Source organism: Naegleria gruberi, assembly GCF_000004985.1.
Source record: "Naegleria gruberi genomic scaffold NAEGRscaffold_11, whole genome shotgun sequence".
Lineage (NCBI taxonomy): Eukaryota > Heterolobosea > Eutetramitea > Acrasida > Naegleriidae > Naegleria > Naegleria gruberi.
In genome coordinates this window covers 367,626-394,186 of record NW_003163316.1, presented here as the reverse complement: position 1 = coordinate 394,186, position 26,561 = coordinate 367,626, and the positions used below count along the sequence as shown (strand labels likewise).

Here is a 26,561-nt window from a genome sequence, read left to right as displayed (position 1 = left end):
ATATGGAATCTCGTGTTAGAAATTATTATACTGAACCTTCAACTCAAATTGGAGAAGTTATCGGTAATACTGAAACAAATGCTGTAGCAACAGTTAAGAAATGGTTTGAAACTAGCACCTCTAGATCAACAATCATGAATAATTCCTATAGAGTTGTTGGTTCTGGTTTCAAGTCAAACAAGTGGACTGTCAATTATGCCACAGGCACTCAAAACATTACATCAATTGTTAGCTCTGGTACTCACTTTTTCTTAAATACAACCCATATCACATTCATGGTCACTGTCTATAATGCTACACAAAACTCTAAAGGTTTAGCACCAACTGTCAAATTGAGTTTGGATGGCACTTTGTATAACATGAAATTATTGCATCCATATGGAGATGATCCAAAATCTCAATTTGGTACATTTGGATTATCCATTTCAAAGATTTCTTCTGGTACTTGTAGAAACTATATCTTTATTGTTACTGATGCTATGAATCAAGTGTACTATTATCCACAAGCAGGTAGTTTGCAAAGTAGTGGCGAAGGATCATGCTCAACCTTCTTCTATAATTGTGGTGGTATCTCAGCTAGTGGATGTGTTGACGATTTGTGTAAATGGTGCCCAATTTCTCAATCCTGTTTGCAAGGTAAAATGTCAACATGCCCAGCTCAAGGTGCTTGCAGTGCGACAGCCATGTCAAGCTGTTTGTCTGATTCTACCTGTCAATGGTGTAGCTCATCTAATACTTGTACTGCCAAGACAAAAGTTTGTCCAACAACACAAGTCAATTGCAATGTCTATGACAATTCTATTGATAATTGTAGAGCTGAATCCAGTTGTGTATATTGTAATATGTCACGAAACTGTGTTTCAAAGGCAGTCTATTCTATTTCCCAATGTGAAATTCCGACACCAACACCAGTTGTCGATCCATGTTTAAATGTTAAATGTAACAATGGTAACTGTGTCAATGGAGCATGCAATTGTGCTATCAACTATTACGGAACTAATTGTGAAAAGAAGCATTATACTTGTTTTGGTTTACAAGAAACAAGTTCAAATGTTTGTTATGGTAGAGGAAGCTGTATAGCAGATAATGTTTGTAAATGTCAAGAAGGATATGGAGGTAATCAGTGCCAAGATCCAATTTGTTCTACCACCTGTAAGAATGGTGGACAATGTAATGCTCCAAACTCATGTGCTTGTGCTGAAGGATTTACAGGATCGGACTGCTCTTCATTCATGCCTAAAGGTGAATGCGTTGTTGCAATGAGTTCTCAAACTAGTCCTTTCTGTTTTGGTGTTGGTGTTGCTCCTTCATTGTATAGCATGACATACTCTCCAAGCAATGTTTCTTTCAGTAATAAGGCAGAATTTGATTCTAAAATGAACAACTTTGTTCGTGAAAGGGATAATTTGGCTAAAAGTAATGCCAACTCACTCTTACAACAATTCTCCAGTTGTACATCTTTAAGTTGTATTAAGGAAGTGAAGAGATATAGTTGTTATTCAATTTTCAATACATGCCAAAACACCACTCAAACCTCACTTGCACTCTGTAAGAATGCTTGTGAAATTTTGGTTGACCAAGCTGAAAGCTTGAACACTACTAAGGAACTCTTTTGTGCAAGGTTCGCAACATCAGGTTGTACTCCTGGTGTATATGTTTCAAATACTACAACTTGTTTCGGCAAGGGTATTAAGGATGCCTCTGTTTGTTCATCCAATGGAAAATGTATTGATAAGAATACTTGCACTTGTTTTGCTGGTTACACTGGTGAACAATGTAACTTACCAATGTGCTTTGGATTAGCTTCATCTGACTCTAAAGTTTGCAACCGAAAGGGTACATGTATTTCTCCCGATACATGCCAATGTAAGGGATATGCTGGTGCTCAATGTGAAGCTCCAACTTGTAATGGAAAGACCGAACAAGCTGGTGGTTGTTCATTTAATGGTAAATGTACTGATATTGATGTTTGTCAATGTAGAGGTAACTTTGAGCCAAGCACCTTCTGTTTGAAATGTAAAGCTGGATATACTGGTGCTAATTGTGAAATTCCTATTTGTTTCAATACTCCAGCTACTGATAGATCAGTATGTAATGGAAAGGGATCATGCCAAGGACCAAACACTTGTCTATGTTTATCTGGTTTCAGTGGCTCTTCTTGTCAATTATACTCATGTTTTGGTATTGATAGAGCTAGTGCTCAAGTATGTGGCGGACACGGTAAGTGTATTTCTGCAAACTCATGTGCCTGTGAAACTGCTTGGAACGGAGCTCAAGATTGTTCAAGTTGTAGTCCAGCATTTAAGGGAACAAGTTGCCAAGAACAAGTTTGTACAGATGTAGGTACATGTGGTGGAAAAGGTAAATGTCAAGGTTTAAAGTGTGCTTGTTTTGATAAATATGCTGGTAATTTCTGTGATAAGTGTATTGATGGATGGGTTGGTGGTAATTGTTCAATTTCTTGTAGTCCACAAACTTGTAATGGAGGATCTTGTAAGAGTGATGGATCTTGTGAATGTAAGAATGTTAATGCTGATCCATTTGCCAAGTGTGCTCCTGGTAAATGCATTAATGGATTTGAAGGTGATGATTGTGATTACAAATTCGATAATACCTCCCTTAAATTCAATGCCAATGGTGACAAACTTACAGCAACTGTTTACTCAACCCTCAAGAGACCACTTCCATGTAATCAAGTATTCCAAGATGTTTCTAAATTTGGTGATCAATCCAAGTGTCTGTTTAGCTCTGAAAAGAGTTCATTGGAAGTTATTTTAGGACCAAATGCTGATTTGGTTGACGGTAACACTCTTAAGGCATTCAAATATCCAGGAAGTAAGGAAACTATTAATGTTGAAGTTTTGAGTGGTTCCTTTATTGCTTCCACACCGACTTCCTCACTTATTGGTGATAAGAATGTTGTTTCATCTTGTGATGATTTATTCTTAAATGCTTATGGTTCAGTTTCATTGGATCGTCGTCCATTGAACTTTACTTGGTCAGTTAAGTCAGGTCCAACCACTACAGATATGGAAACTCTTTCAAATCTCATTAAGGCTGAAGTTAGAGGTGGTTTGAGAATCAAATTTAGCGGACTTGGTTTGTCAACTGGTACTTATGTTGTTCAAGTTACTGTCACCAGTAAGTTTGGAAAATCAGACAGCAAGACATTTGCGTTCTCTTTAATTACTAGTGCTGTTCCTTCAGTTACCATTAAACAAGGTTCTGAAAGTAAATTCATGATTGGTTCAGTATCTACCATTACACCAATTATCAAATATCCAGTTTGTTATGGAGGCAATGGTGGTGTTCAATATGAATACTCATTAGACAGTTCTCTTTCAAAGGCTGCTGTAGTACCTGTTGTAAAGAATGGTTTATTGGTTTTAGGAAAGACATTCACAGAAATCAATCAAGAAGGTGATTATTACTTTATTGTCAAGGCAACTGCTAATGGAGCTGATGCAGTCTCAATATCTTTCAAAGTTACAGCTATTGCCCAACCATTGTCTCTTTCCTTCTCTATTGATGATATTGTCCAATCTGTTCATGACCCAATTTCTTTCACTGTTAAGGTTGTTGACCCTAGTGGAACCACCGATTCCCAAGTCATTAATACCACCTGTTATGATTTGACTAATGGTAAAGATTGCTCCATTCAACCAGGTTCTGTTGAAACATTCACCAGTGATAAGTTCTCTTCTGGTTCCTATATGTTCACTGCAACTGTATCTAAGGGATCAAGAAAGGCCACTCGCTACTTGTATGTTACTCTTCTTGATCAAGCTAAAGATTCTCTTCTCAAGGTTTCTATTACTTCCAATGTTGATTTGAGCGTTGTTGATCCATCAAAGGATTTATTCTTGACCTACACAACTTGGGGTGTATTGTTGTCAAATCCATCATTTGTTTGGACAGCTGAAAACTTTGCTCTTGACTCTAATGCTACAACTACTTTGAGTTATTTGAAAATTCCATCAAGTTTGCTTTCTCCTGGTGATTCCTACACTGTCTCATTGAAAGTAACTGATGGTGTAAAGGAAGGTTCAGCTAAGGTTTCATTCACTGTTAATTCTCCTCCAACTCAAGGTCAATTTGATGTTTATCCAACAAGTGGTAAAGCATTGAGTGATATTTTCGATCTCAAATGTGGTAATGGTTGGTCAGATCCTCAAACCCCATTAACCTATCAATTCATGTATTATGATAAGACCAATAGTAAGTGGAATGCTTTGACTGACAGAACTGAAGAACCATCAACAAGTATTCTTCTTCCTCAACCAACTTCTGGTAATGTTTTGACTGTTAAGGCAATTGTATATGATTCTTTGGGAGCATCTTCATATTCAACATTTGATGTAACAATTACCAAACCAACTGCTGAAGAATCTGTTTCTGCCTTATCTTCAATTGCTTCATCAAAGGGTACAGTTACCTTGTCAGCAGCCTCATCAGCCATGTCAGTCATCAGTAGTGTTGATATTTCAAAGCTCAACTCTGAACAAATTGATTCAATCAAGCAAGCTGCTGCTGCAATTGCCAATTCATTCCTAGAACAACAAACCAAGACTGAAAGTATTACATCTGTTTCAAAGACTTCTGCTGAAAATGGTTTCTCTTTCACATCTTCATTCAGTGCCTCCGTTGCTTCTGGAGTTGTACCGGATAGTACTACTTCGAAGGTTGTTGAAAAACTCTCTTCTACTGCCTCTTCTGTTTATACGAACGGAATTAGTATCAGTGCTGAAATGATTGAGAATGTTAGAAAGTCTGCTGACAAGTTCCTGGATGTTATTCAAAAGAATATCCAAAGAAAGAGGGTTTTTAGTAAGGTTGACTTGACTAATATTAACTCTGTTTATGATTCTTTGGCCTCATTATCAGTCAAGGATACTGTAGCTGACTTGCCTTCTACAATTGTTAATGCTGGTGGAGTTACAACTCTTACTCGTAAGGTAAACGTTGCTACCTTGAACTCACTCTCTGAAAAGATTCTTGGGAACAATATGATCAAGTTGTCTTCCAAATTTGCTCAATTGAGCCAAATTGCAGCTCTCAAGACTGTAAGCGTAGTTGCCAAGATTATGGATGTAGTAGATGTCAATAATACAGTTACAAAGGCTATTGACTTCAAATTGGTTGATAGTAGTGCAATCTCTGTTTCTGATAGTAATTCTATTGCCAATTTAGTATTTGGAACTATCAAGAAGAGAAGCACTTTGGGAACAACTTACAAGTGTAAGGTTCTTAATCCAACAACAAACACCTATTCAACTACTTCAGGTTGTACTGTTAACACCAATAGTGATGGTACAATCACAGCTTCAGTCTCTAGCACTGGTACCTATATTGTTACTTCTGAAACAACAGTTGACCCAATCAAGAGTACAGTAATAGGTGCAAGTTCTAAGATTGGTGTTTCACATGTCATTACTTTACTTTTATCCTTGTTTGCTATTGTCATGTAAAATAAATACATTTTTTATTCAATAGTACATAGTCTTATTGTTGACTGAAATGAGATCGAATCAATTCCTCATCGTAGGTTTCATCATAGACAACTTTGGCTCTTTCTGGACCACTTCTCTTATATTGTTTTGGAAGTAAGTATTGTCCAACAACATCTTCTTGATCATAAAGAAGTCCAACATATGGCACAACATTCCACCTCAATTTCAAAGTGATAGTCTTGTCTCTTAATTCATTTCCATAATCAATCAATGTATATTTTCCATTCAAAAAACCATATCTTAAATGAGCTGATTGTCTTCCTTCCAAAAGGTATTTTCTTTCCAAAATATCATCCCATAAAATTACCTGATTTAATTCATTGGAATCTGTTTTATATTCTGCATAGAGCATTACATGAAGTACTTTAACATTCCAATGGAAAAGTGGTGTCAAATTTGAATCAAAATCAAATACGAAAGCAGCTCTATCTGGGCTATAATTACGAACATAATCTAATCGGTTGCTGCATAATAAATAATTTAAATATTTCCGATGATCAATCCTCATCACTTACAATTTAAGTAATTGTTTCACTTTTACACTAATATCCATATCACTTGGTTTTGTTGCCAAAAAGTATGATGAGGCTCCGTAACAAATGGCCATCAATCCTAATATCGAAATTGCATCGGTGATGATGCTACTCAAACGATTAGACCAAGAGAACATATTTTTTTTAATTTTGAATTGGATTTATTTAATTTATTTTTAATGTAGAGAAGCTGAAAACACGTATGATAATTTGTGTGACGATTTTATGGACAGTTAGGGTTTTTGTTTACAATTTGTCATCATAATCATCGTAAGGATTCAATTCGTGTCCGGCAATACTGGAGCCAATAGTTCCCATACCAAACTCTCTTGCTACAACACTAAAACCATTAGTAGCGAGTCTCTTGAAGAAGTTATCACGTTGTTCTTGCTTACTTAAAGAGCCAGGATTGTATCTTCCTCCTGATTCTTTGGCACGTTTGAGAACTTCCATTTCATTGAGGTGAGACTTGTTCTTTTCTGCACATTTTGGACATTCATCCTTCTCCAAACAACGTTGGTGATAACTGTGCATACACATAAAGTGAACAGCTGGTAAATCAAGTTGAGAATTACAGAAAGAGCATTGAGTAAGTTGGAAAATTTTAGCACTTGTTCTCAATTCTTCAACTTCATAACTGAGTTTTTGAGTTTCTTTTTGTAATTCCTTGATGGTTGTTGTTTGATCTTTGATACTTTCTTGTTCAGATTTAAGTTTGATTTGGAGATATTGCTTGATAGTGGAGAGTTTGATTTTACCATTTTGACAAAGAATGTCAACAACCATGAGTGGAGGAATTACGTCGTTATCCTTAATTTCATCTAGTAGAGATGTAAGATACTTTTCAGCATTTGGTTCCTCACTTCCAGGACCCTTAGCATAGAAAGACAAAGCTTGTATCCAAACATTTCTATCATCTCTACACTCCTTTTCTCTACATCTTGATAAAATATCTTGGAATTTTCTATCTGGATCCACACCATCTTTATCCATATGGTATTGAATAATATCGTAATGTAATCCCAAAACTTGATACAGATAGAGAATACCTTCTCTAAATTTAGAGGATTGAACCAAAACTAGGGCATGTTCACGATCATATTTTGGTTTTGAATCATCACCATATGATCTTTGTTGTAAAATGTCCATTATTTTTCCTCTATAAGATGTACTAATATCAGTTGAGTGAACTGGATAGACTTTGTAAAAGTCGTTACTTTCATCTACACGAGGTATATAAATATTTTCGGTAGGACTATTAACACCTAAACCTTCTCCCTTATAATCATAATATTGTCCATTTGTAATACTGAATCCTTCATCAGCATTTTCCTCATTATTAATTACCTTTGAAGTTGTATTCACAGAATTTTCTTTTGACCAAAATTGAAGATACAACTCTAGAAGGGTATTATACACAACCTTATCCATGTTAAAATGAAGACTATCCTTGTGGTAACTGGTGACAACTTCAAGGAAAACCATTAACCAATATTGGTTTTGATTGTGGTCTTTATCAGCAGCATAGCAGAAAATATAATCCTCAGGTGCTTGATCAAATGTCGAGGCATCATTCATTCTATTTACAGCAACAGACAAAAGATCATTATCAGTTAAATGTAATTCGTCACAAGCTGATTGTGTCAAGAAAATTCTTCTCTTGTCATCAATATTGTCTGCAACTTCTGTCATTTGTGGAATCAATCCATTCACTTGCTTTTTAGCAGGAATTGGTCTATAATTAATACACATTCTAATTAATAAATTAGTAGATCTTTCAGGGAGGTTTGCAACCAGTTTTTTACCATATCTTCTCATGAACTCTTTGCTTTGATCAAGGCTTAGAGATTCTATGTGACGAAGAGCCTTTTTAAAGTTGAGTTTGTATTCTGGCATTTTTGGATTTTCATTCCATTTACCAAAATCTTCAATATAGATACGTATGATCCAGTCGTTAAGAATTCTTTGCTTTTCTGGATTATTGTTGAAAAGTGGAGCTGTACTTTCGGCAAGTTTTAATGCTTCATCTCTAAAACCATTTTCTCTCAAAACTTTGATTGCTGTCTCAACATCATAATTCAAGAGTTTTGCATTCTTTGGATGAATAAATTCTTCAAATATCTTTGATTTGTCTCTTCCATCAACAAGTTCCATAAATTTAGCCATTAATTGAGCTTCTACTTCCTCTTCTTCCATTCCAGTATCATCTTGTGCGTCATCATCGTCATCCATTAACATATCCATACCCATAATATCCTTACTATCCCTAGAAGCAAGATTGGCTCCAATACCAGAAGGATTTGTCATGAGTTGAATTTGTTCTTCACTATGATCGTCTAATCTCATGAAACAGTTCAACAATAAAGTAGTGTGATCTCTATTGTTTTTACGTTCCAAGTGAAGTTTTAAAAGATATTGGATGAGGAATGCATTTTTCTGAGAATCAAGGAACTTTCTAATGACATAGGATGGTTCAACGAGAGGTATTGTTTGCATGTACTGACGAACAGCTTGTTGATATCTTCCCTGAGAGAATAAATAATCACCATATTTACGACGAGTTTCAGAGTTGAAAGCATCATAATCCAATTGTTGAATGGTTTTAGCCAATTCAATTGCATAACGATATTGGTATTTTTTGATGAGAAGTTCTAATTTGCTTTGAGGTGGCTTTTCTTTGAGTTGGTAAATGAAATTTTCACTACCTGCCTCCTTTCCCATTGGACCTTCTCTCTTGACAATTAAAAATATTGTTCCTGTATCTACTCCTTGTTGAAAAACTGGAACAATGTCAATAAATTGATATTTCCTATTTCTTTCAATTGTAGAAACAGCATTATTACCTTGAGGAGCTGAACCGTTTTGAGTTGACATATTGTTAGCCATGTGGAGATTTTGAGTTCTGAAATCATAAGTAATGTATGTATTATTGAGATCATACATATTGAGAACAACATTTCCTTTCTTACTGTTAACAGAACCATATACGCTTGAAGGTGTATTATTCTCTACACGAGCCATACCTAAATAATTTTGATACCAAAATAATTTACGACGTACAATACTTTGGTTGTGGTGAGATGCATGGGATGGAGGGAGTTTTACAATCTTGTCATTGGTGTTTGCTGCATTGTCAGAATTGGAGGTAATTGGTACATTTGGATTATGGTTGTATTTGAAGGCATGAATTTCGTCACCCTTGAGTACAATAAAGGCAGAGTGATACTTGCCAATAGTTGTATCATAGAGCATATTTTGGTTATGCAATCCTCTACTGTGTGAATTGTACTTGGCATCTTGATGTTCTAAAAATGATGAAGCAAAGAAAGGTGTTGAAGTACAAGTGCAACCGTATTCAATTGGATCAGAATTACCAACAAAATTTACAACAGTACCATCTTGATTAGTATTATTTTGATTGGCAGACGAAACAAGAGTTGAACTTGAGAGTGGTATTTTCACAAATCCACTTCCCAAAGAACGAGCCAAATCCCATCTGTAAACATCATTCTTATCTGTTGCATACAATACCCAATTTCCTTGTTTATCTTGATTTGAAAGGAAACCAAGAGAATTGATAGAACTATTCGAAGGTAAGGCTTGAATTGTTGGTGCTCTCTTATCATTGGAAGAACCAAAGTTGAAAAAACTTGTAGATGATGTAGATTTAGTTGAACTAACAACACCTCCAGTTTGATTATTTGTAGTATTTCTTTTTCCAACATCATTATACAAGTAGACATATTTTCCTCGTGGAATTGCAAGATATTTCAAATCAGTAGTAACCTCGAATTGATCAATAGAATTAATGATCTTATCCTCCTTATCATATTTTGGTAGAATTATTTCTGATTTTGGAATACTCAATAAATCAGAATTTTTAAAGGCACCTTTCCATTCAAAGACTTTGATTTTAACTTCTTCTTGAAGAATTGCTTCTTTTTGAAGGGATTGACTAACTACAAACTCTTCATTACTGGTTTTATCACCATCACCATTTTCTGATCTTGTCAGAGAAGAGAGGTTATAGTCTGTTCCTACAGCAATAAGGTAATTACTTTTAACTTTTTGTTCATCATTACTATTGGCATATTTTCCATCTGTTTTATATTCTGTGCCACTCTTTGGTGTAACAACTCTAATAGAATTAAGAGACTTGGAGAAAATTCCTACAAAACAAGTATGTTCCTTTTTGTGAGTATCAATAGTGTGAATGTTTCCGTGATCATCAGAAAAGAACAAAATATTCTTACTGGCTGCAACAGATGTAATATTTGATTTGTCTAGTCTTTGAGAATCTAAAGCTGATGTACTTGAATAGAGAACAGATAAAACACTATGTTGTTGAATAATAGCCGATGCTGATGATGATGTTGTGTTATTACCAGTTGGAATAGAATTCTTTTCTTTTGATGTTTTACTTCCTGTTGTTATACCTGTTTGCACACCTTGAGGAAGGAGATTGGCTATTTGTGGGTGGTGAAATACTTTACTCTTCTTTTGCCATCCATCTAATCTTGAATGATCAAAGAAGGTAAAAATGTTGGAGAAGGGTTGTTTTTTGTTGTTGCTCCTAGAGGAACGAAGAGGCAATGAAGGAGTTGTTTGGGTAGACATCATCATAGGATCAATCTTTCAAAATGTTTAAATATTTTCTTCTCAATACCAATAAGTTGTATTAAATAGATTAGATGATGGAGAAAGATTGTTTCCTTTGTTGTTGATGTTGTTTAATGTCCTTTATAAAGATCAAAAAGGGCGGAAACAACAGGCTGTAGAGAATTTTTTTTGATGAAGAGTTTGAAATTTGAGAAGTTATTTCATTTGCAGTTTATTAGGACTGAGTATCATCTAGATCAACAAAAGGCCTTTCCAGCACCAAAGTATTCTTGAACCTTGCGAAGGAAGCAGTGTTAATGATATAATCTTCTCTATTCTTTAAACAATAAATTATTTATTAAATTACTCTGAAAAACCGTCATTCTCATCAGATGAAGCATCTGCTCCTTCAGAAATTTCAACCTCAGAGAGGGGTGGAGCTAAACCTTTACGATTGTTATTGGTTGTAACTGTGTTTGAAACAGGTGATAGCAAGTCTGTTTGTGGTAGAACTTCCATTTCAGCGCTGGAAAAGGCCAAATACTCTGATTTTGTTCTCTTATGAGCTTGAGCTCCCTCTCTTCTTCTCATATTAATAATTGCTGCTCTGGGTGTTGGTCTTGGAGATGAAGGAAGTTTTCTGTCAACAAGAACATGTGGAGGTGGTGTTGCAATTTTGGAAATTGGGATTGATATTGGACTTATGGCAGGATGTTTATCCATCAATTTCTCTGAAGAATTTACAATGTTTGGAGTGACAAACTTTGGTTGTGTGTAAGCAATTGGATTAACATCCTCAATTTGCTTTCCGAGTGGACCTTCATTCCATTGAGAACCATCATCATATTCATCATGTGCTTGGGAAGAAATTGGTGAAATAGAAGTAGGAGTTGTTACCTTAAGAGATTTTGAATTTCTTTGAGAATCTATTTGAGAAAGTGGTTTGGAAGGTGGTTTAGCTGGTGAATCAATTTCAGATGAAAGAGAAGTTTGTGAAATGCTTGGTTGAGGTAATTTGGTAAGAAGGGAAAGATCAACATTAGGAAAATTTACAGGGAATAGTGGTCCAAATATCACATCTTTAGAAGACAATGGTAAAACAAAGGCTCTTCCTCTATTTTCAACATTGTGATAATTTCTTTGTAAAACATCGGAGAAAGACTTTTCCTCAGCTGAATTTGTTTTAGATTTACAAATGATATTAATATCTGGAAGGGCAACATAACCACTTGATAGTGGAATGAGTCCAACTTCAACGTGTAATGGTGATAGATTGATACTTTCATCGAGAACTATTCTACTAGTACCAGATAAAACCCAATGTAGAGGATCTGCCTCGATTTCCAAAATAAATGCACGATCATTGTGGAATACTAATGGCTTGGTAATGAATAAATCCAAACTCATTTGACAAGAACGCCCTACAACAAGAGCCTTTTGGGTTCCCTCTGTTTCATTTGTAATATCTTCCTCTGCTGTTGAAGGAAAACCCATAAGAGGTGACAAGGATTCGTTCTTAGTTTGGGCAAAGCAGTTAACATCAACAGAAAATTGAGGGTCAATCTCTTCATTTATACCAATGGATGGTACAATAAAATGATAAACTGCAGAGTCTTGGGTTGGAATTGAAAATTCCAAATTCATAACAGGAGGAGTGAATGGTTTTGAAACAACAGCTTCAAATACATAAGAAATAAAATCTTCAGCAAATACTTCCATTGGAGATGTAGTAGTTATGAGATGGGTATTGAAATCTTTGGTAATATTAAAAGAGTCTGATGAAGTAATTTCGTATTTGGATATCTCTAACGGTTTTGGTGTTATGCACTTTGTTAAAACTTGAATCATATAGATACTCTCTGACATTTTAGTAGAAAAGCATTCACACGAAAATGGTTGATAAAAAGTAATTTCAAACGTTTTTTGTAATTTGAATGATTCTCTTGTAACTTGTTTAGTATAGTTAGCTCTAAAGCTCATATTGTAATTCTCTGTAAGTCTTTCTTTGGAAATTTCTGTTGCAATAATAGGTATCTTGTAGGTAAGACGCCTGCCCGTTCCTAATTTTGGAATTGAAATTGAACAATCCAAAATATCAATCTCTTCTTCGGCTCCCTCATCGACTATAATAAAACCCTTCTTATCTGGGCAAACACGTAAATTTTGAGATAGTGATGTAATAGACATTGATCCACATTCAACAAGGTCTTGTTTTGTATCGACTGTAATACAGAAATAGTGAACAGAGTTTAGAAGGAAGAGTTGCTCTTTGACAGTTTCTATAGTCAGTGTTGGTCTAGATTCAAGTACCAATAATAGGAAGGCATCCTTTAAACTATCCTTCTTAACTGCTACCATTGTAGTGGTAGTGAATGAAGAAGAGTCATCATCGGCAAACATAGTTTCCATTTGACTTTCAATTTCAGATTGTGTATCAGTATCTTTAGTTCTTGTAAGTCTAGATAGAAGAGAGTTATCACTCTTTGGTTTAACCTTTTCTCTATTGGTTTTTTCTGATGACACAACAACGAATGGTCTATTATATACCAATTCTTCTTCCTTTCTTTTAGTTGGTACAATAAGCTCTAATTTACCAAATTTGATGGAAATGCGCTCCAGACGGAAAGAGCCAAGGCGTAGCATCATTTCATCTATTGGAAAAACATTTTTGCCCCTTTTTAAAGGTGTGTTAGAAATATTTCTTGAAATGACAAGTCTTTCATGATAAGAATCCTCATCAACTTGAATAAATGAAAGTGAAAGCTCTTCAGCTGTAAATTCTTCAAGTAGTGAATCATTGAAAATGGTAACGATTAAATTCAATTGTTTACCCATTTCTAAACATGCTTCATTTTGCTTTGTTGTTGTTACACAGGTATACCACATGGATGTATCCTCTATTTGTTTTGAGATAGTATTTTCATAGTTTTTAAGAGTATCTGTCATTTCTCTCCAGTAATAAAGTTTTTGGAGATTATTTGTATATTTTGAAGTAATTAAATCTACACATGATGATACGTAATCAACTTCAGATTTCATATGTTTTGTACATTCTGCCATTTTGATCAATACATCAGTTGCAATACCATACCAGCCATCAGTAAGATACATGGAGAGTTGTCCCTTCAAATATTTAAAGGATTCTACATATTTTCCTTGTCTGAAATGTATAGCAGCCATGTCTCCATTCAATTTCTGATAGAATCTATTTCTCAGTCCATTATTGTAACAATCTGCAACAGATGATATCACTGCTAACATTCTCTCATCAAATTCTTGTTGGGTTGATAGAGCTTGTTTTAACAGAGAGGCTGGTAAGTAATTAGTGTTATAAACAAGAAGTAATTTCTTTTGTTCAACGTCCATATTTAGCGTATGAGCTAGTTTAGAATACTCCACTTTTGTTATAAATGGAAGATTAGTAACCAGTTCTGCAGCTGAATCCACATGTTTTAAACTCAAATCAAAAACAGTGTCTGTTCCTCCAGTACATATATTATCCCAAGAAATATCCATGTCAAATACTGAACCTAAAATTTCTAATTCATATCTACAATATAAATAAATATCACCACATAATCTGTATAATGTTCTTTGAACATCGTCAGACATTTCCTTCACTCTCTTATAACACTCTTCAGCTACACAAAATGCAGATGCATAAGCCCATGCGTGAATATTCAAGTATTTTGTCAAGGTATTTTCATCCCATGAAGTGGCAAGTTCATTGGTTTCAGTATTAGAGGTAAGCAATTCTTGTTCCAATCTCTTTACTAAACTAGAAATGTGTAAAGGAGCAACTCTAGCAACTTGATCTGACATATGGAGCTTAAAAAACAAGTGCATCTGTCTAGAAAATACATAATTTTGAAACTCAAATTCTGAAATTAATGAATTTTTCATACTATCTCTAAAACCATCATATTGGTCTTCCAAAATGTTGACAATTTTGAATTGTTTCTCATCAAAGAAATTGGCATATTGAACCATTTTTCTTTCTGATGAAGCAAACCCAAGTAATTGATTGTAAATACCAAGAGAATTAACAAAAAGTCCAAATTGTTCTAGTAAAAAGGAAAGACCTTCTTTTTGAATAAAATATTGAGAAAATTGCCAACCAGGAAGATGCATATTCATCTCTGTTTTTTTGATTTCCTCTTCATATTTAGCACATCTTCTTGAAAACTCATGCAAAATTCCTTCATGAATTCTTGTGTACATTTCCTTCACAACACTTGTATTAGATCCACTAGTTGATAGTAATGAATCATCTTGACTTGAACTGCTACTTGCACTTGTATTTAGTGTGGTACCATTACTATTATTTGCTCCATTGAGTGCATGTTGAAGACCTAGTTTAATCACTCTACTTGCAGAGCTTGATGAAGCAATACTATTCGATCCATTTGATGTAGCCTTTCCAAAGTCGCTCTTTAATTTGTCATACACCTTACTGAATAGAGAGAATTTCTTAAACAAATCTCCAGAAGATGTGTTACTCGAAACATAACAAATTAAATATTCGTAATCTCTTTCTGTCATGTAATCAACCCATTTTTTAAGTTTAGGTTTAATATTACTCTTATAGATTTCCAAATCTTCTGTTTGTACAATAAATAGATGGAAATATGGATTTCTATACCAGCAAGACCAGTGCCTAGAGTTACAATCTTTAATCCTCGAATCATTTGATGTGTAAAAGTCAACTTTATACTGACTGATAGGTTTAATTAAATCCAAATTTGGTACAACTTCCAGAGGTGTACTTGTAGTAGTAGAAGCTGATCCGGAATTACTGGTTGTTGTTGTTTTGTTTGTTTTGTTGGATTGAATTTTTTGTATCTTCCCCTTTACAACTTGAAGAGTTGAAAGTCCACTGGCTTGAAATTGTTGATTATTAATACAAAGTCTTTTAATTTGTCTATTCCATAGAGCATATTTAGTGTTTACTATTGATGAGGATGATGTTGTTGTAGTGGATGTGGTTTGTAAATTGTTTGATGAAATGGATCGTTTTACACGATTTAGAGGTTGTTGTTGTTGTTGTTGCGAGGTTTGTTGACTCTGAGGATCATAATAACTTGGATTTGGATCATCTTTGAAATTATCTTCTGACAACTCCCATACAACAACATACGGGTTCAGAAAATAATGATTTGGATTCATCATTTTTGATCTTGCAAGAGATGAGCCTATCAAAGATACAGGTGTGTAGATCCCACAAACAAGACAGGATGATTTTTTTAAATATTTAAATAAAATAATTTTATTTCATCAAATAAATAATGCGCCAAACAAAAGCAATGCGGCATCCTTAATAAAAAAATGCCTTCCTCATCAAACTCAGCTGGTTCTGGCCTTCTCTTAGGTGAAAAAACCGTTATGGAAGGAGAGGTATTGAGAAGAAGTCTCTTTTCAACTTGGAGGAAAATGTATATGGTTTTAAAGGATGACGGAGTATTATTTCAATATCCAAACAATCCTCAATTTTATCCAGAAGTTTCACTCAAGGAAAGTTTGGTTTTGAACAACTCATCAGTTATACAAGTGATCAATGCAGAGAAAATCACTCACCAAAATTTTACCATTCTCCTGTTCCTTACCAATAAGGCTCCAGTTTTATTAAAAGCAAAAGATGGTGTGGAACATCAAAGATGGGTAACCTCACTCACCAGATATGCCGAAAAATATAAATCCAACTCATTCATTCAAGACTCAATTTCAACAATACCAACCCCGAGTTTGGTAATAGGAAAGGATGAAAGAATCAAATTTGTGAATAACAAAGGTCAATCAATCTTTACAAATGCAAAATTTGGAACCAATATCAAGTCAGTTTTATCGTATGACCCTGATTCTAATTCTCAATCTCTAGGAGCAATACCATTCGAAGTTAGGATTCTAAAAACAGCAAGCATCAATAATGACATTTTAATGTTGGCATCAAAAATAGAATTGGATCAACAATTTGTATTCTTCTTTCACGATGTATCAGAGTATGATTATTATCTAGATGAAGAGCTTGAAGAAGTTTTTGATGAAGTATATCAAGCTCAAATGAATGGTACTCCTGAAACAGTTGACGATTCGAATCAAACAATGAGACTGTTTGTTAAAATTTTAGGAATGTCTCCTTTTGTTTTGAAACTACACCATGGTCTTCAAACTCACCATTACCAAAAGATTGTTAACATGTATTATAGTGACAAATTGTATAACAAGAAGCCACCTGGACCAATTTATCTCCAAAAGATTATCAACTTTAAGAATGGGGATAAATTAATGGAATTTTCTAGAAAGCAAGCAGCTGCTGATAAGTTCAATATGGAATCTCAGGTAAAGACACCAATTTATGATGAACCTCCAGCCTGTGATGATTCGATAGTAATGCAAAAATCGAGTGTTCCTGATTTATTTAATGGAGATGTTCCAAAAGTTATTGATATCAATCGTTTAATCATTCTTTTAACAGATGCATATTCACCACAATTTCTCTCTGATGTATTTTGGTATACTTTTAGGTATAGTATGAAACCAAAGATTGTACTCGATAAGATTTATCAGAGATACTTTGTTCCAGAATTAACAGAGCAAGATCTTTTATTCAATGATGTTGAAAGAAGTTTCTTCTCCAATGTTGTAGCAGTAGGAATCAAAAAAAAGTGCCTTTTATTGATATTGAAATTTGTAAAGAGTGGCATGTTTGATTTTGATAATGATATGGTCAATTCTTTGGACGCTTTCATAAGAACTGCATTCGAGTCACTAAATGTTAACCCTTCTTCTAATATTATAACGAATCTAGATCTAGGAATATCATCTACAATAACACATATTAAGGAATTGATGGCCAAACAAGATAGAAAACAACCATGGCAAAAAGCTAAGGATATGGATAAGATTTTCAACATTAAAGAAAATAAGAAAGCAAAATTTGTTGGTGGTGGAACACAGGGGATTGACCTATCAGAGCTAACACCAAAAGAAATTGCTGAACAACTAACATATATGGACTATGCTCTTTATAACGAAATTCATTTTACTGAAATTCTTGATCAAGCATGGAATAAGGATAAGAGAAGACATCAAGCTCCTCATGTCATGTTGAATATTAACTTTTTGAATAAGGTTAGTACATGGCTTTCGGTCAAGATTCTTACAGAGGAAGATCCTCAAAAGAGAGTAAGATTTGGTAAAAAGATAATGCAAGTTCTTGGAATTTTGAAAGAAATGAACAGTTATAATATGCTAATGGCAATTATTGGTGCTCTAGGATCAACACCAGTTCACAGATTGAGTAAAGTTTGGGATGAAATGGATGAAAAACTGAATGAGGTTCAAAATGCTTGTAATGAACTCAGTTCTCCAAAAGGTAACAGCAAAAACTTCAGAATGGCAATGAATGAATGTTTTACTAATGGAAAACCTTGCTGCCCTTATATTGGTATTTATTTGAGAGATTTGGTTTTTACAGATGATGGTAATCCAACAATTATGGATGGCAAGATTAACTTTTCCAAATGTATCAATACTTATAATGTAATGTACCAAATTTTGAGATTCCAAGGAAGACCATATGAAATTGAACCGAATAATGATTTTATCAAGGAAATGATTTCGTTCAATGAGAAGGAAAGAAGTGAAGAAGAGCTGTATGAGCTAAGCTTGCAAATACAGCCAAGAAAATAAAATTATTAAATTAAAAAAATGTTCAGTTTGAATACTACTCGTTCATCAGCCCGTTTATTATTAAAGAACAAGAATCAATTTAAATCATCATCTTTGATGATCCGTAAAGTTTTTGTTCAATCAAGACAATACACAAATTCAAGAATAATTTTTAACCAACCTGCTTCATCTTTCACTTCATCTACAACCACTAATACCTCCACAACAAGTAATAATACCTTGGATATTAAAACACTCAAAAGATCAATTCTTGATGCTGCTGTTGATAAATATGTTCCAACTCTCGGATGGTCAGTTGATGCTATCTCTGAAGCCTCAAAGGATTTCGGATTGAGTCCAATGGCATCTTCACAACTTTTCGCAACTGGTGCCACAAGTTTAGGACCAGAAACTGAATTGATTCAACACTTTTTAACAAAATGTAATAGAGCTATGAGTGTACAAATTCAAACAATGGACAAGACAGGGTAAGTCCTTACCATTTATCAAATAATATAATGATCAATTAATTAACATTCAGAATGGATACACCAACAATTATTAAAAAAGCTATTCGTGCTAGACTTGAAATGGTTGCTCCATTCGTCAAGTGTGGAAAATGGACAGAAGCCATGTCTACCTTTATTTTCGGACCAAATCCACTTGTTGATGGTCCAACCCAAATTTTCAATCAATTAACTGGTTTCAAAACATCAGGAACTCATAGTGGACTTGGACCTGTTAATCAAGTTCATGGTTTAAATGCTCTTTACAATGCTGCCATATTGTCTGATGAAATTTGTCATATTTCTGGAATCCGTGACACTGATATTCAATGGTACATTAAGAGAGCTGGTGTTGGAATGGTTTATACTAGTTGTGAATTTTTCATGTTGACTGATAGTAGTCCTGATTTCCAAGATACATGGAATTTCTTAGATAGAAGAATTGACGAATTGACTGTTTTACAATCTGTAAATGAAGGTGTCTCAAACATTTTGGGAGGAATTTTCTCTGCTGTTTTTGCAATGGCCTCAGTTCCACCATCAACAACTAACACAACTACTCAACAACAAACAGAACAAACTCAACCACCTTCCACAAACTAAATATTGGATTTATTAAAGCAATAATTGGGTCTAAACAATCCTTAATATCAAAATTAAATCAATTTTATTTTTTAGAATTTTAAAAAAAAATGGTTTGTAGTATCAGACTTCAACGTATGGGTGTAAAAAACAACCCATTGTACAGAATTGTTGTTACCGACTCTCGTCGTGCACCATCATCAGGTAAAATTGTTGAGAAAATTGGAGTTTATGATCCTAGTGCCAAGAGTATGGACTATATGTTCTTCCAAAATTCTTTGAATCCACAAGAAAAATTCAAGACTTGTTATGTTGATATTGATAGAGTTAAATACTGGCTCAGTCAAGGAGCTCAACCATCTGACCATGTGATGAAGCTTTTATCAAACATGGGCTTGGTTCCTCCAAATCCTCAAGTCATTCCGAAGGGATGGGATCCAAAGGTTTGGGATCAAAGTTTCAGACAAGCACATTTATATTGGAAGAGAAAGAGTAAGATTGAAGAACAACTCTAAATCAAACAACAACCCTCTAGTAGAAGAAACTAACTTATTCAATTTTCAAATTACGGAATGTACAACAACAAAAAAGTTGATATTATTTTCAGTTTGATGATAGCAGCAAATATGGACAATAATATTGTTTTTAATTTTATTAAATAATAACAAAATATTAAATACGCTTTGGTTAAATATTTCTTAATACTAGTAATCTATAAACAAGAAGACTGAAGAGTTAGTTCATTGATAATACTCTGGGATGCGACAATAAAAAACTAAACAAAGAGAAAAAAAAATGCAAAGCCAATCATCAAACAAGCAAAGCTTGGCAATTGCAAACGCTCTCAAAGATAAACTTGCCTCTGGTGAATCTATCGTTCAAAGACAAGCAATCAATGGTCTTTATGTGGAAATTAAAAATCCAAACACTCCTGCTTCTATGGCTAATGATATTGTTCAATTGCTCATCACAAATATTCGGAACAAGAAATCAAATAGAACAATAGCAACAACATGTTTGGATGTCATTGTTAAAATATTCACCGAGTTGGATATTAAAGCTCATCAACAAATTAAAGATATACCAGTTCAAAACGTAATGGATCAATTGATCAAATTTTCAATCCAAATTCATCCAGCACTCATCCCACATTTAACACGTTCAATTTTAAATATTTATCTAGGAAAATTTAATGATGGTGTTGTTAATCACAAACAATCAAAGGAGCCATCAAAATTATGTTCACTTTTAACCTCATCATCAGCAGGTTCTCCTCTAGTAATGCTCGTTCAAAATAGAAACGAATGTCTTGTTGAAATATTGAACCAAGTATTCACTAGTTTGACAAGATCAGATTCTCATCAATTTTCTAAATTATTCAGATTTTTCTCTCCACTTTTTGCTCACTTCTTCACTAACAGAAAATTAATCCACGAAGAAGGACAACAAGATTTACCAACTAATTTATCAAGTAATATTGTATCATCACAAGACGATCTCTTTGCAGAGAATGACGAGGACAGCACACCAATCAATCAAATGAGGGGTACCCTATTGAGAAATGATATTATGAATGCCACCCATCTCAAAATGAAGTTATTGAACGAGTTGAAAGCAATAATTCTTTATAAGATAGAAAAATCATACTCACTTCAAGCATCCGATTCAGACAGTGACAAGAAATTAAGAGCCAATCTCATCAAACAAGGTTATTCAATAGTTTTATATCTTGTTCACTTTTTACCTTCCTTTGAAGTTGATTTGAATTCTGATGTGGTAGCATCTTGCTTTGCTCCTTTGAAAATTATTTTGGATTTGGTTTTGCAATTTGAAGAAATTTTTGCTACTATAGAAGAGGAAGAAGCAGAATTTTGTGAAGATTACTTGTCACATATTGGTAATGAGTTTGAGCAAATATCTCTTATTAGATCTATGGTTTACAGATATATAATGTCAATTTATAAGGAGATTACCCATTATCAAATTGATATTGAAATGTATTTTAATTATTTATTTGATATTTGTAAGAATAGTTTGGAGCATTTTGTTGAGTTTATTCCTATTATTTGTAATTCAATTTTATCTTCAGAGACAGAACTAGAGTCAGATTCATGGCTCAAGGTTCTCAAACAACTCGTATTCTTACTTGTTGAGAATGAGGAAAGTTTCGAAGAATTTTTCGACTCTTTAAATTCTCAACATAGAGAAAGTGCATTTTCTAAATGTTCTCATCTAGTTGTAGTTTGTTCCAACTTGCTATACTCCCTTACAGTATTATTGCACGTTGTAACAAGTGGATTGTCGAGTGAAAACAAAACTCTTGCATCTGTATGCATTCAAAAAATCGAGCAATATTTGGCTGACAAGTTTACAAATGAACAAGAAATGGAAGAAGAAGAAGAAGTGGAAGAAGTAACATCACAACAAGATGCCACATTCGGTAAATTATTTGACATTCTCCCAATTTTCCAAAGATATGACCTTTCTTTACTCTCTTGCCATTATAGACTGGTTGGTAAAATGCTTTCATCATCTGGTGATAGGGTAAATGTACGGGCTGAATATTGTGCACAATGGAGCTCTTCACTTCCCTCACTACTCTCCAAAGACTCTAAAACGATATACTCTGCAACAGGGTTGTGCTGCTCTATTGGAATGGTATTGATACTATCTAGAAATCAATTCACTCCCAGTGATTCTCTCCGTACAGTAATATTAAGTGCCATTGAATCAATCACATCAGACATTCTTTCCTTGAAGGGAGGATTACTCTTACAACCACTGATTTTCTATGAATTACCAAAGGAGGAAAATCCTTCATTCAAAACTTCAATGATGCAACTACTTCCAAAGTTGGGTACCAAGAATGATATTAACGTTACTCCAATTGTGAAACTATTAACCAACATGACATTTAATAAGGATTTACTTCCAACAGTTTTGAGATTATTCACAGAGCTTTGGAAACAAAACGAAAAGTTCTTTACCAAGCTTAAGGGATTCTTATTCTCATTTTCCAAATACATACAAAGTGATTCGAATACCCAAATTGTACAAGTTGATAATTATGATCATTTGAATAACTTTGATTTGGAGACGAGACTTGCAATATCATGCTCAGTTTATGAAATTTGCAGTAGAAAAATTGAGAAGGGAGCAGAGTTATTACCTCTTGTAACTAGAATTTTATGTCAGGAAAATAACTCTCAAGTGCTCTGTTATGCCTTAAAGTCAATGGCTATTCTTACTAGGAATAGAGTGGTTGATTTTTATACAGTTTGGTACAAGGTAATCAGACAAAACATTGTCAATAATTCCAAACAAAGTGCTGATGTTCTCAGAGAAATGTGCTTACTTTTCCAATGCACTGTTGAACCAATTTCGTATGAAAGTTTAACAGATCATCAAAAGAAGGCAAAGGAAGAGGATGAATACAATTTATTTGTCGACTTTGAATCAATCTACAAGAATGAGGTTAAGGAAATTATGGATATTTTGTGGATACATACAATGGATTCTGATGAAAGTGTAAGATGTGCTGCCTTTGAAACACTTGGCATGTATCCACTTCATACCTTGCTCTATGCTTTCAAGGAGGAAGAAAGTGACGATGAACAAGAACCACAACCAGTTGGATCAGAAGTTCTAGATCAGAGAGAGGAGAATATTTTTGCTAAACAAGAAATAAGAAGAGGATGGTTATTACTTTTGTGTGAAGCTTTGATTAAGAGACTTCAAAAGGAAACCTCTTTACGTGTGCTCACTTCAGCCACACCAATCATTCAATATATTTTGAAGGCTGAACTGAGAAAACCAAAGAATACTTCTATTGTTTCAAAGGATAAGAAGGCTAGCTCGCAATCTATTGGATTAACATCATTCGATAAGTTTGACTCACTTGCTGATTTTGCTGTAAAACAGTTCGAAAGTAAGAAGAATATGCAAGTAACTGCTAGTGCTGTTTTATGGCAAGGTAATTTGGCCAAGGTGAAGACACCAATACCAGAGACAGAGGCATTCAAACGTCTCTTGAATGATTTAGCAATGGATATTGTTGTTGGAAGTAGTCCAGAAGACTTCTTCTCTCAACTCATCCTCACTCAAGGATTTTACTCTCTCGCAAGAGATTACTACAATATAGCTGTAGAAACTTCAAGAGAAAAGGAATCACAAACCCACTTTGATACTGCTTTTGAGACAACATTTTCCACAATCAAGACTAGTATTGAACAAAGTTCCGTTCCTTCCACAACAGGAAATTACATTCTGGCAATGGCTGGTTTGTGTCTTGCATTGCCAATTAACGCACATCATCATGTTCTCAAGATAATTGAAATTGTCAAGAAGAAATTGAGTTCTTCATTAGAGGCTCAAGAAGATGTCAAATATGCTTGTAATATGGTACTTGCAAGTGCATCTTTTGAACTTCATATTTTCTCTCAATTATTTGATTTGTCTTCCCTTCTCATTGCTCAACTTCACTCAATGATTAATGAAAATTCAACTCATGATGTTTCTTCTGCATCTTCCGCAATTTCTTTGGGTGTTATTGCAAGAAATTTATGTCTTTCTAAGACAGATAATTATGAAAAGGGTCTCTACTTGTTAAGACATATTGCTAACAACTTGTTTAGTTTGTGTTTCAAGACTGAGAGACAATTGTTCGAGATTACTGAGGATTTGTCAAGTCACAAAACAGCTTTCAAGAATGTTTCTAAAGCTAATTTGAATTGGAAACAAAAATCTAATCTATTGTTTGGTATTGTTCAGGTAGCCGATACACTAGTAAGAGTTGGTGAGGAAGAAAAAGCCAAACTAATTTTACAAGAATTGAAGAAGGAAAAATCCATTATTGATGACTTTACTAAGGATCCAAAAAGTGTCGATTCTGCAATCTTGGATCTTTGTGTTCCAAGTTGTATGATTATTGGTCAACTTGTTCTCTCATTCTATCATGATGGATCTTTTGGTGCTGAAGAAGTGATTGAGTATCTTCAAATGTATGAAGAACTTTTCAACAAACTACAAGGAAAGAGTTTGGCTGTCTATTTGAAATTGTACATGTATACCAGTATTGGATATGGTACACTTTTATTTGGAGCTTTATGTGAAACTATTAGAAAGGGAGAGGAGGAAACAGAACACGGTAAACAATTCCGTAGATTATATCTAGAGAAGTTTGCCAACTTGATTCAACAATACGAAGATGAGTATGCCGAGAGTGATCTTTCTCAATACCAAATCGGAACCTTATTATTTATTGCTTGTTTGTTGGGTGCTGACCTCTATACTCCAATTACCAAATCAAAGGTTGATGATAGTGATGTTTTTGGTTTGAATTCTTCTGAGAAGAGACCTCTTTCAATTGCTACGTTAAGAAGCATCTTCTTTAACAAGGTGCTCATGCCAAAGAATTCTGTTAAAAAGCTAGCTGGCAGAGCTATTGATATTTTCAAGAGTTCAAGTACCGAGCCAAAACTTTCTATCAAGGTAAGAAAGTATGCATCCTTCTTTGTAGGCATGTTCAGTAGCATTTATAGAACTGATGACAATATTCTTGAAAGCTCAGACAGAATTCCAGTCAAATATTTGAGTGAAAGTGGACTCGTCATTTATTTGGTACAAAAATTGACAAAGGAAGATTCAACAGTTGACTTGTTGAGAGAAAATATTTCTCTTCATAATTTGCTATTGACAGAAAAGTTACCAAAGATTACTTGGTCTAAAGTAATTCAGAATGTTTTCAGACTTTCAACATCAAGCAATGAAGATATTGCACACGAGGTACAAAAGAATTGTATCAGAATGTTCTGCAAGGATGCTCAAGGAACAACCTCCTCATCCAATAGTATTAGTGCCATATCCAGTTTGTGTGAAAGCCATTCTTTCCTCTCTCTGTCTCATACAGTCCAAATGGAGTTTGCAGAAATATTCCCACAATTGATTGCCATATTCCCTCCATCCAGAACATGTTCTCTCATTGATGATTGGGTGAAACATACTTTCACCACCAGAGAACTAGATGAAAGAATTTTATTTACTGCTCTCAGAAAGATTTCCAAATGTGAAGTCAAGAGTAATATGCAAAATGTAAAGAAGTACGTAGAGGAAGAAATTTTGGAAATTATCGAATCACAAATGGCCTCTTTACTTTCAGAGAATAAGGAAAGCCTAATCAATATTCTGAATAAGAATGAAGGTTCTTCCTTGGATCCATTCACTGTAAATATTTCAGTACAATCCGGAAAGCGTGTTTTAGATATGGTGGAGCTTTTTTCAAGAGTTTTTATTGAAAATCGTTTGGAAAGCCACAAACTTTTAACTCAAAATACTCTCAGTGAGGATTCCAATAGAATGCTGCTCAATTTGTTGCTTAGATGCCAATATACCAAGATCACTAATGATATTTCCACTCTTAAGATTGTAAGACAAGTTGCAGTTAAGGGATTTACTAATCAAGATTCTCAACAACATGTTGACAATATCCTTTCATCTATTTTAACTTGGATTATATCAGAAATTCTTTCAAAGGGAGATGCTATTTCTTCTTCAAATAAGTGCAAATTCATTCAAGATACTATTGATATGCTTTCATTTGTATTTAACGATTTAGAATCAGTTTACTTTGGATCCTCAACTAACAAGATTCCATTCGCTTTGGAAAATTTGAGAAGAGCCCTATTATTCCTCTCAAGTAACTCACTCATTCTTGGAGCTACAGATATTTATGCCATTCATCATTCACATGATTTGTTCTTCTCCAACAATCCAATAGAAATTGATTCTGAATATTTGAACATGAATTTATTAATCCATGGACTTGCCTCCTCATTCAAGAATAGACACTTTGATTATAGTACAGAACACAGTTTAATGTCTAGATTGTACTCTGTTTTGGCCAACTTTACAGTAGCCTCAAATAATAACGATAAGGTCAAACAAAATAATTCCAAATATGAATTATCCAAAAAGACTCTCGAAAGATTACTATTCCAATTTATTGTTCCACTCTTGATTCAAATCAAAGTTTTTAGAGAAGATCAAAATGTTTCACTCACACAAGTAAGCACAATTTTGGAGCATCATGCCCTTAAGATTTGTACCAAATTACAACAACATTGAGTTAGTTGGAAATTCAAATAAATAATTCAATTCGCAATGCA

The 26,561-nt window shown here is 34.2% G+C and overlaps 8 protein-coding genes across 8 annotated transcripts in view; 5 read left to right on the top strand and 3 right to left on the bottom strand.

Moving 5' to 3' along the window:
• NAEGRDRAFT_31787 (uncharacterized protein) overlaps positions 1-5,468 on the top strand; it is a gene marked incomplete at both ends in the record, with an annotated part of 30,246 nt that extends 24,778 nt beyond the window's left edge. Inside the window, 3 exons of the mRNA XM_002680069.1 lie at positions 58-405; positions 913-1,029; positions 1,132-5,468. Of these exons, the coding sequence (XP_002680115.1) occupies positions 58-405; positions 913-1,029; positions 1,132-5,468 (4,802 nt within the window). The remainder of the gene's footprint in view (positions 1-57; positions 406-912; positions 1,030-1,131) is intronic.
• Positions 5,469-5,502: 34 nt separating this feature from the next.
• NAEGRDRAFT_64781 (putative microsomal signal peptidase 22kDa subunit) lies at positions 5,503-6,180 on the bottom strand (the record flags this gene model as incomplete). The annotated part of the gene is made up of 2 exons (XM_002679942.1): positions 5,503-5,974; positions 6,026-6,180. The coding sequence occupies 2 exons, from the start codon at positions 6,178-6,180 to the stop codon at positions 5,503-5,505; spliced, it is 627 nt and encodes a 208-aa protein (XP_002679988.1).
• Positions 6,181-6,245: 65 nt separating this feature from the next.
• On the bottom strand, positions 6,246-10,660 carry NAEGRDRAFT_78889 (vacuolar sorting protein; the record flags this gene model as incomplete). Its single annotated transcript, XM_002679941.1, has 1 exon — positions 6,246-10,660. One exon carries the CDS (start codon positions 10,658-10,660, stop codon positions 6,290-6,292), a length of 4,371 nt encoding a protein of 1,456 aa, XP_002679987.1. The 3' UTR covers positions 6,246-6,289.
• Positions 10,661-10,980: 320 nt separating this feature from the next.
• NAEGRDRAFT_57375 (uncharacterized protein) lies at positions 10,981-15,811 on the bottom strand (the record flags this gene model as incomplete). Its single annotated transcript, XM_002679940.1, has 1 exon — positions 10,981-15,811. One exon carries the CDS (start codon positions 15,809-15,811, stop codon positions 11,006-11,008), a length of 4,806 nt encoding a protein of 1,601 aa, XP_002679986.1. The 3' UTR covers positions 10,981-11,005.
• Positions 15,812-15,967: 156 nt separating this feature from the next.
• NAEGRDRAFT_64778 (rasGEF domain-containing protein) lies at positions 15,968-18,331 on the top strand (the record flags this gene model as incomplete). Its single annotated transcript, XM_002680068.1, has 1 exon — positions 15,968-18,331. One exon carries the CDS (start codon positions 15,968-15,970, stop codon positions 18,329-18,331), a length of 2,364 nt encoding a protein of 787 aa, XP_002680114.1.
• Positions 18,332-18,427: 96 nt separating this feature from the next.
• NAEGRDRAFT_64777 (uncharacterized protein) lies at positions 18,428-19,419 on the top strand (the record flags this gene model as incomplete). Its single annotated transcript, XM_002680067.1, has 2 exons — positions 18,428-18,798; positions 18,852-19,419. The coding sequence occupies 2 exons, from the start codon at positions 18,428-18,430 to the stop codon at positions 19,417-19,419; spliced, it is 939 nt and encodes a 312-aa protein (XP_002680113.1).
• An 89-nt stretch (positions 19,420-19,508) lies between these two features.
• NAEGRDRAFT_64776 (uncharacterized protein) lies at positions 19,509-19,913 on the top strand (the record flags this gene model as incomplete). Its single annotated transcript, XM_002680066.1, has 1 exon — positions 19,509-19,913. One exon carries the CDS (start codon positions 19,509-19,511, stop codon positions 19,911-19,913), a length of 405 nt encoding a protein of 134 aa, XP_002680112.1.
• A 280-nt stretch (positions 19,914-20,193) lies between these two features.
• NAEGRDRAFT_78887 (uncharacterized protein) lies at positions 20,194-26,557 on the top strand (the record flags this gene model as incomplete). Its single annotated transcript, XM_002680065.1, has 1 exon — positions 20,194-26,557. The coding sequence occupies one exon, from the start codon at positions 20,194-20,196 to the stop codon at positions 26,518-26,520; it is 6,327 nt and encodes a 2,108-aa protein (XP_002680111.1). The 3' UTR covers positions 26,521-26,557.
• Between the last annotated feature and the right edge of the window lie 4 nt (positions 26,558-26,561).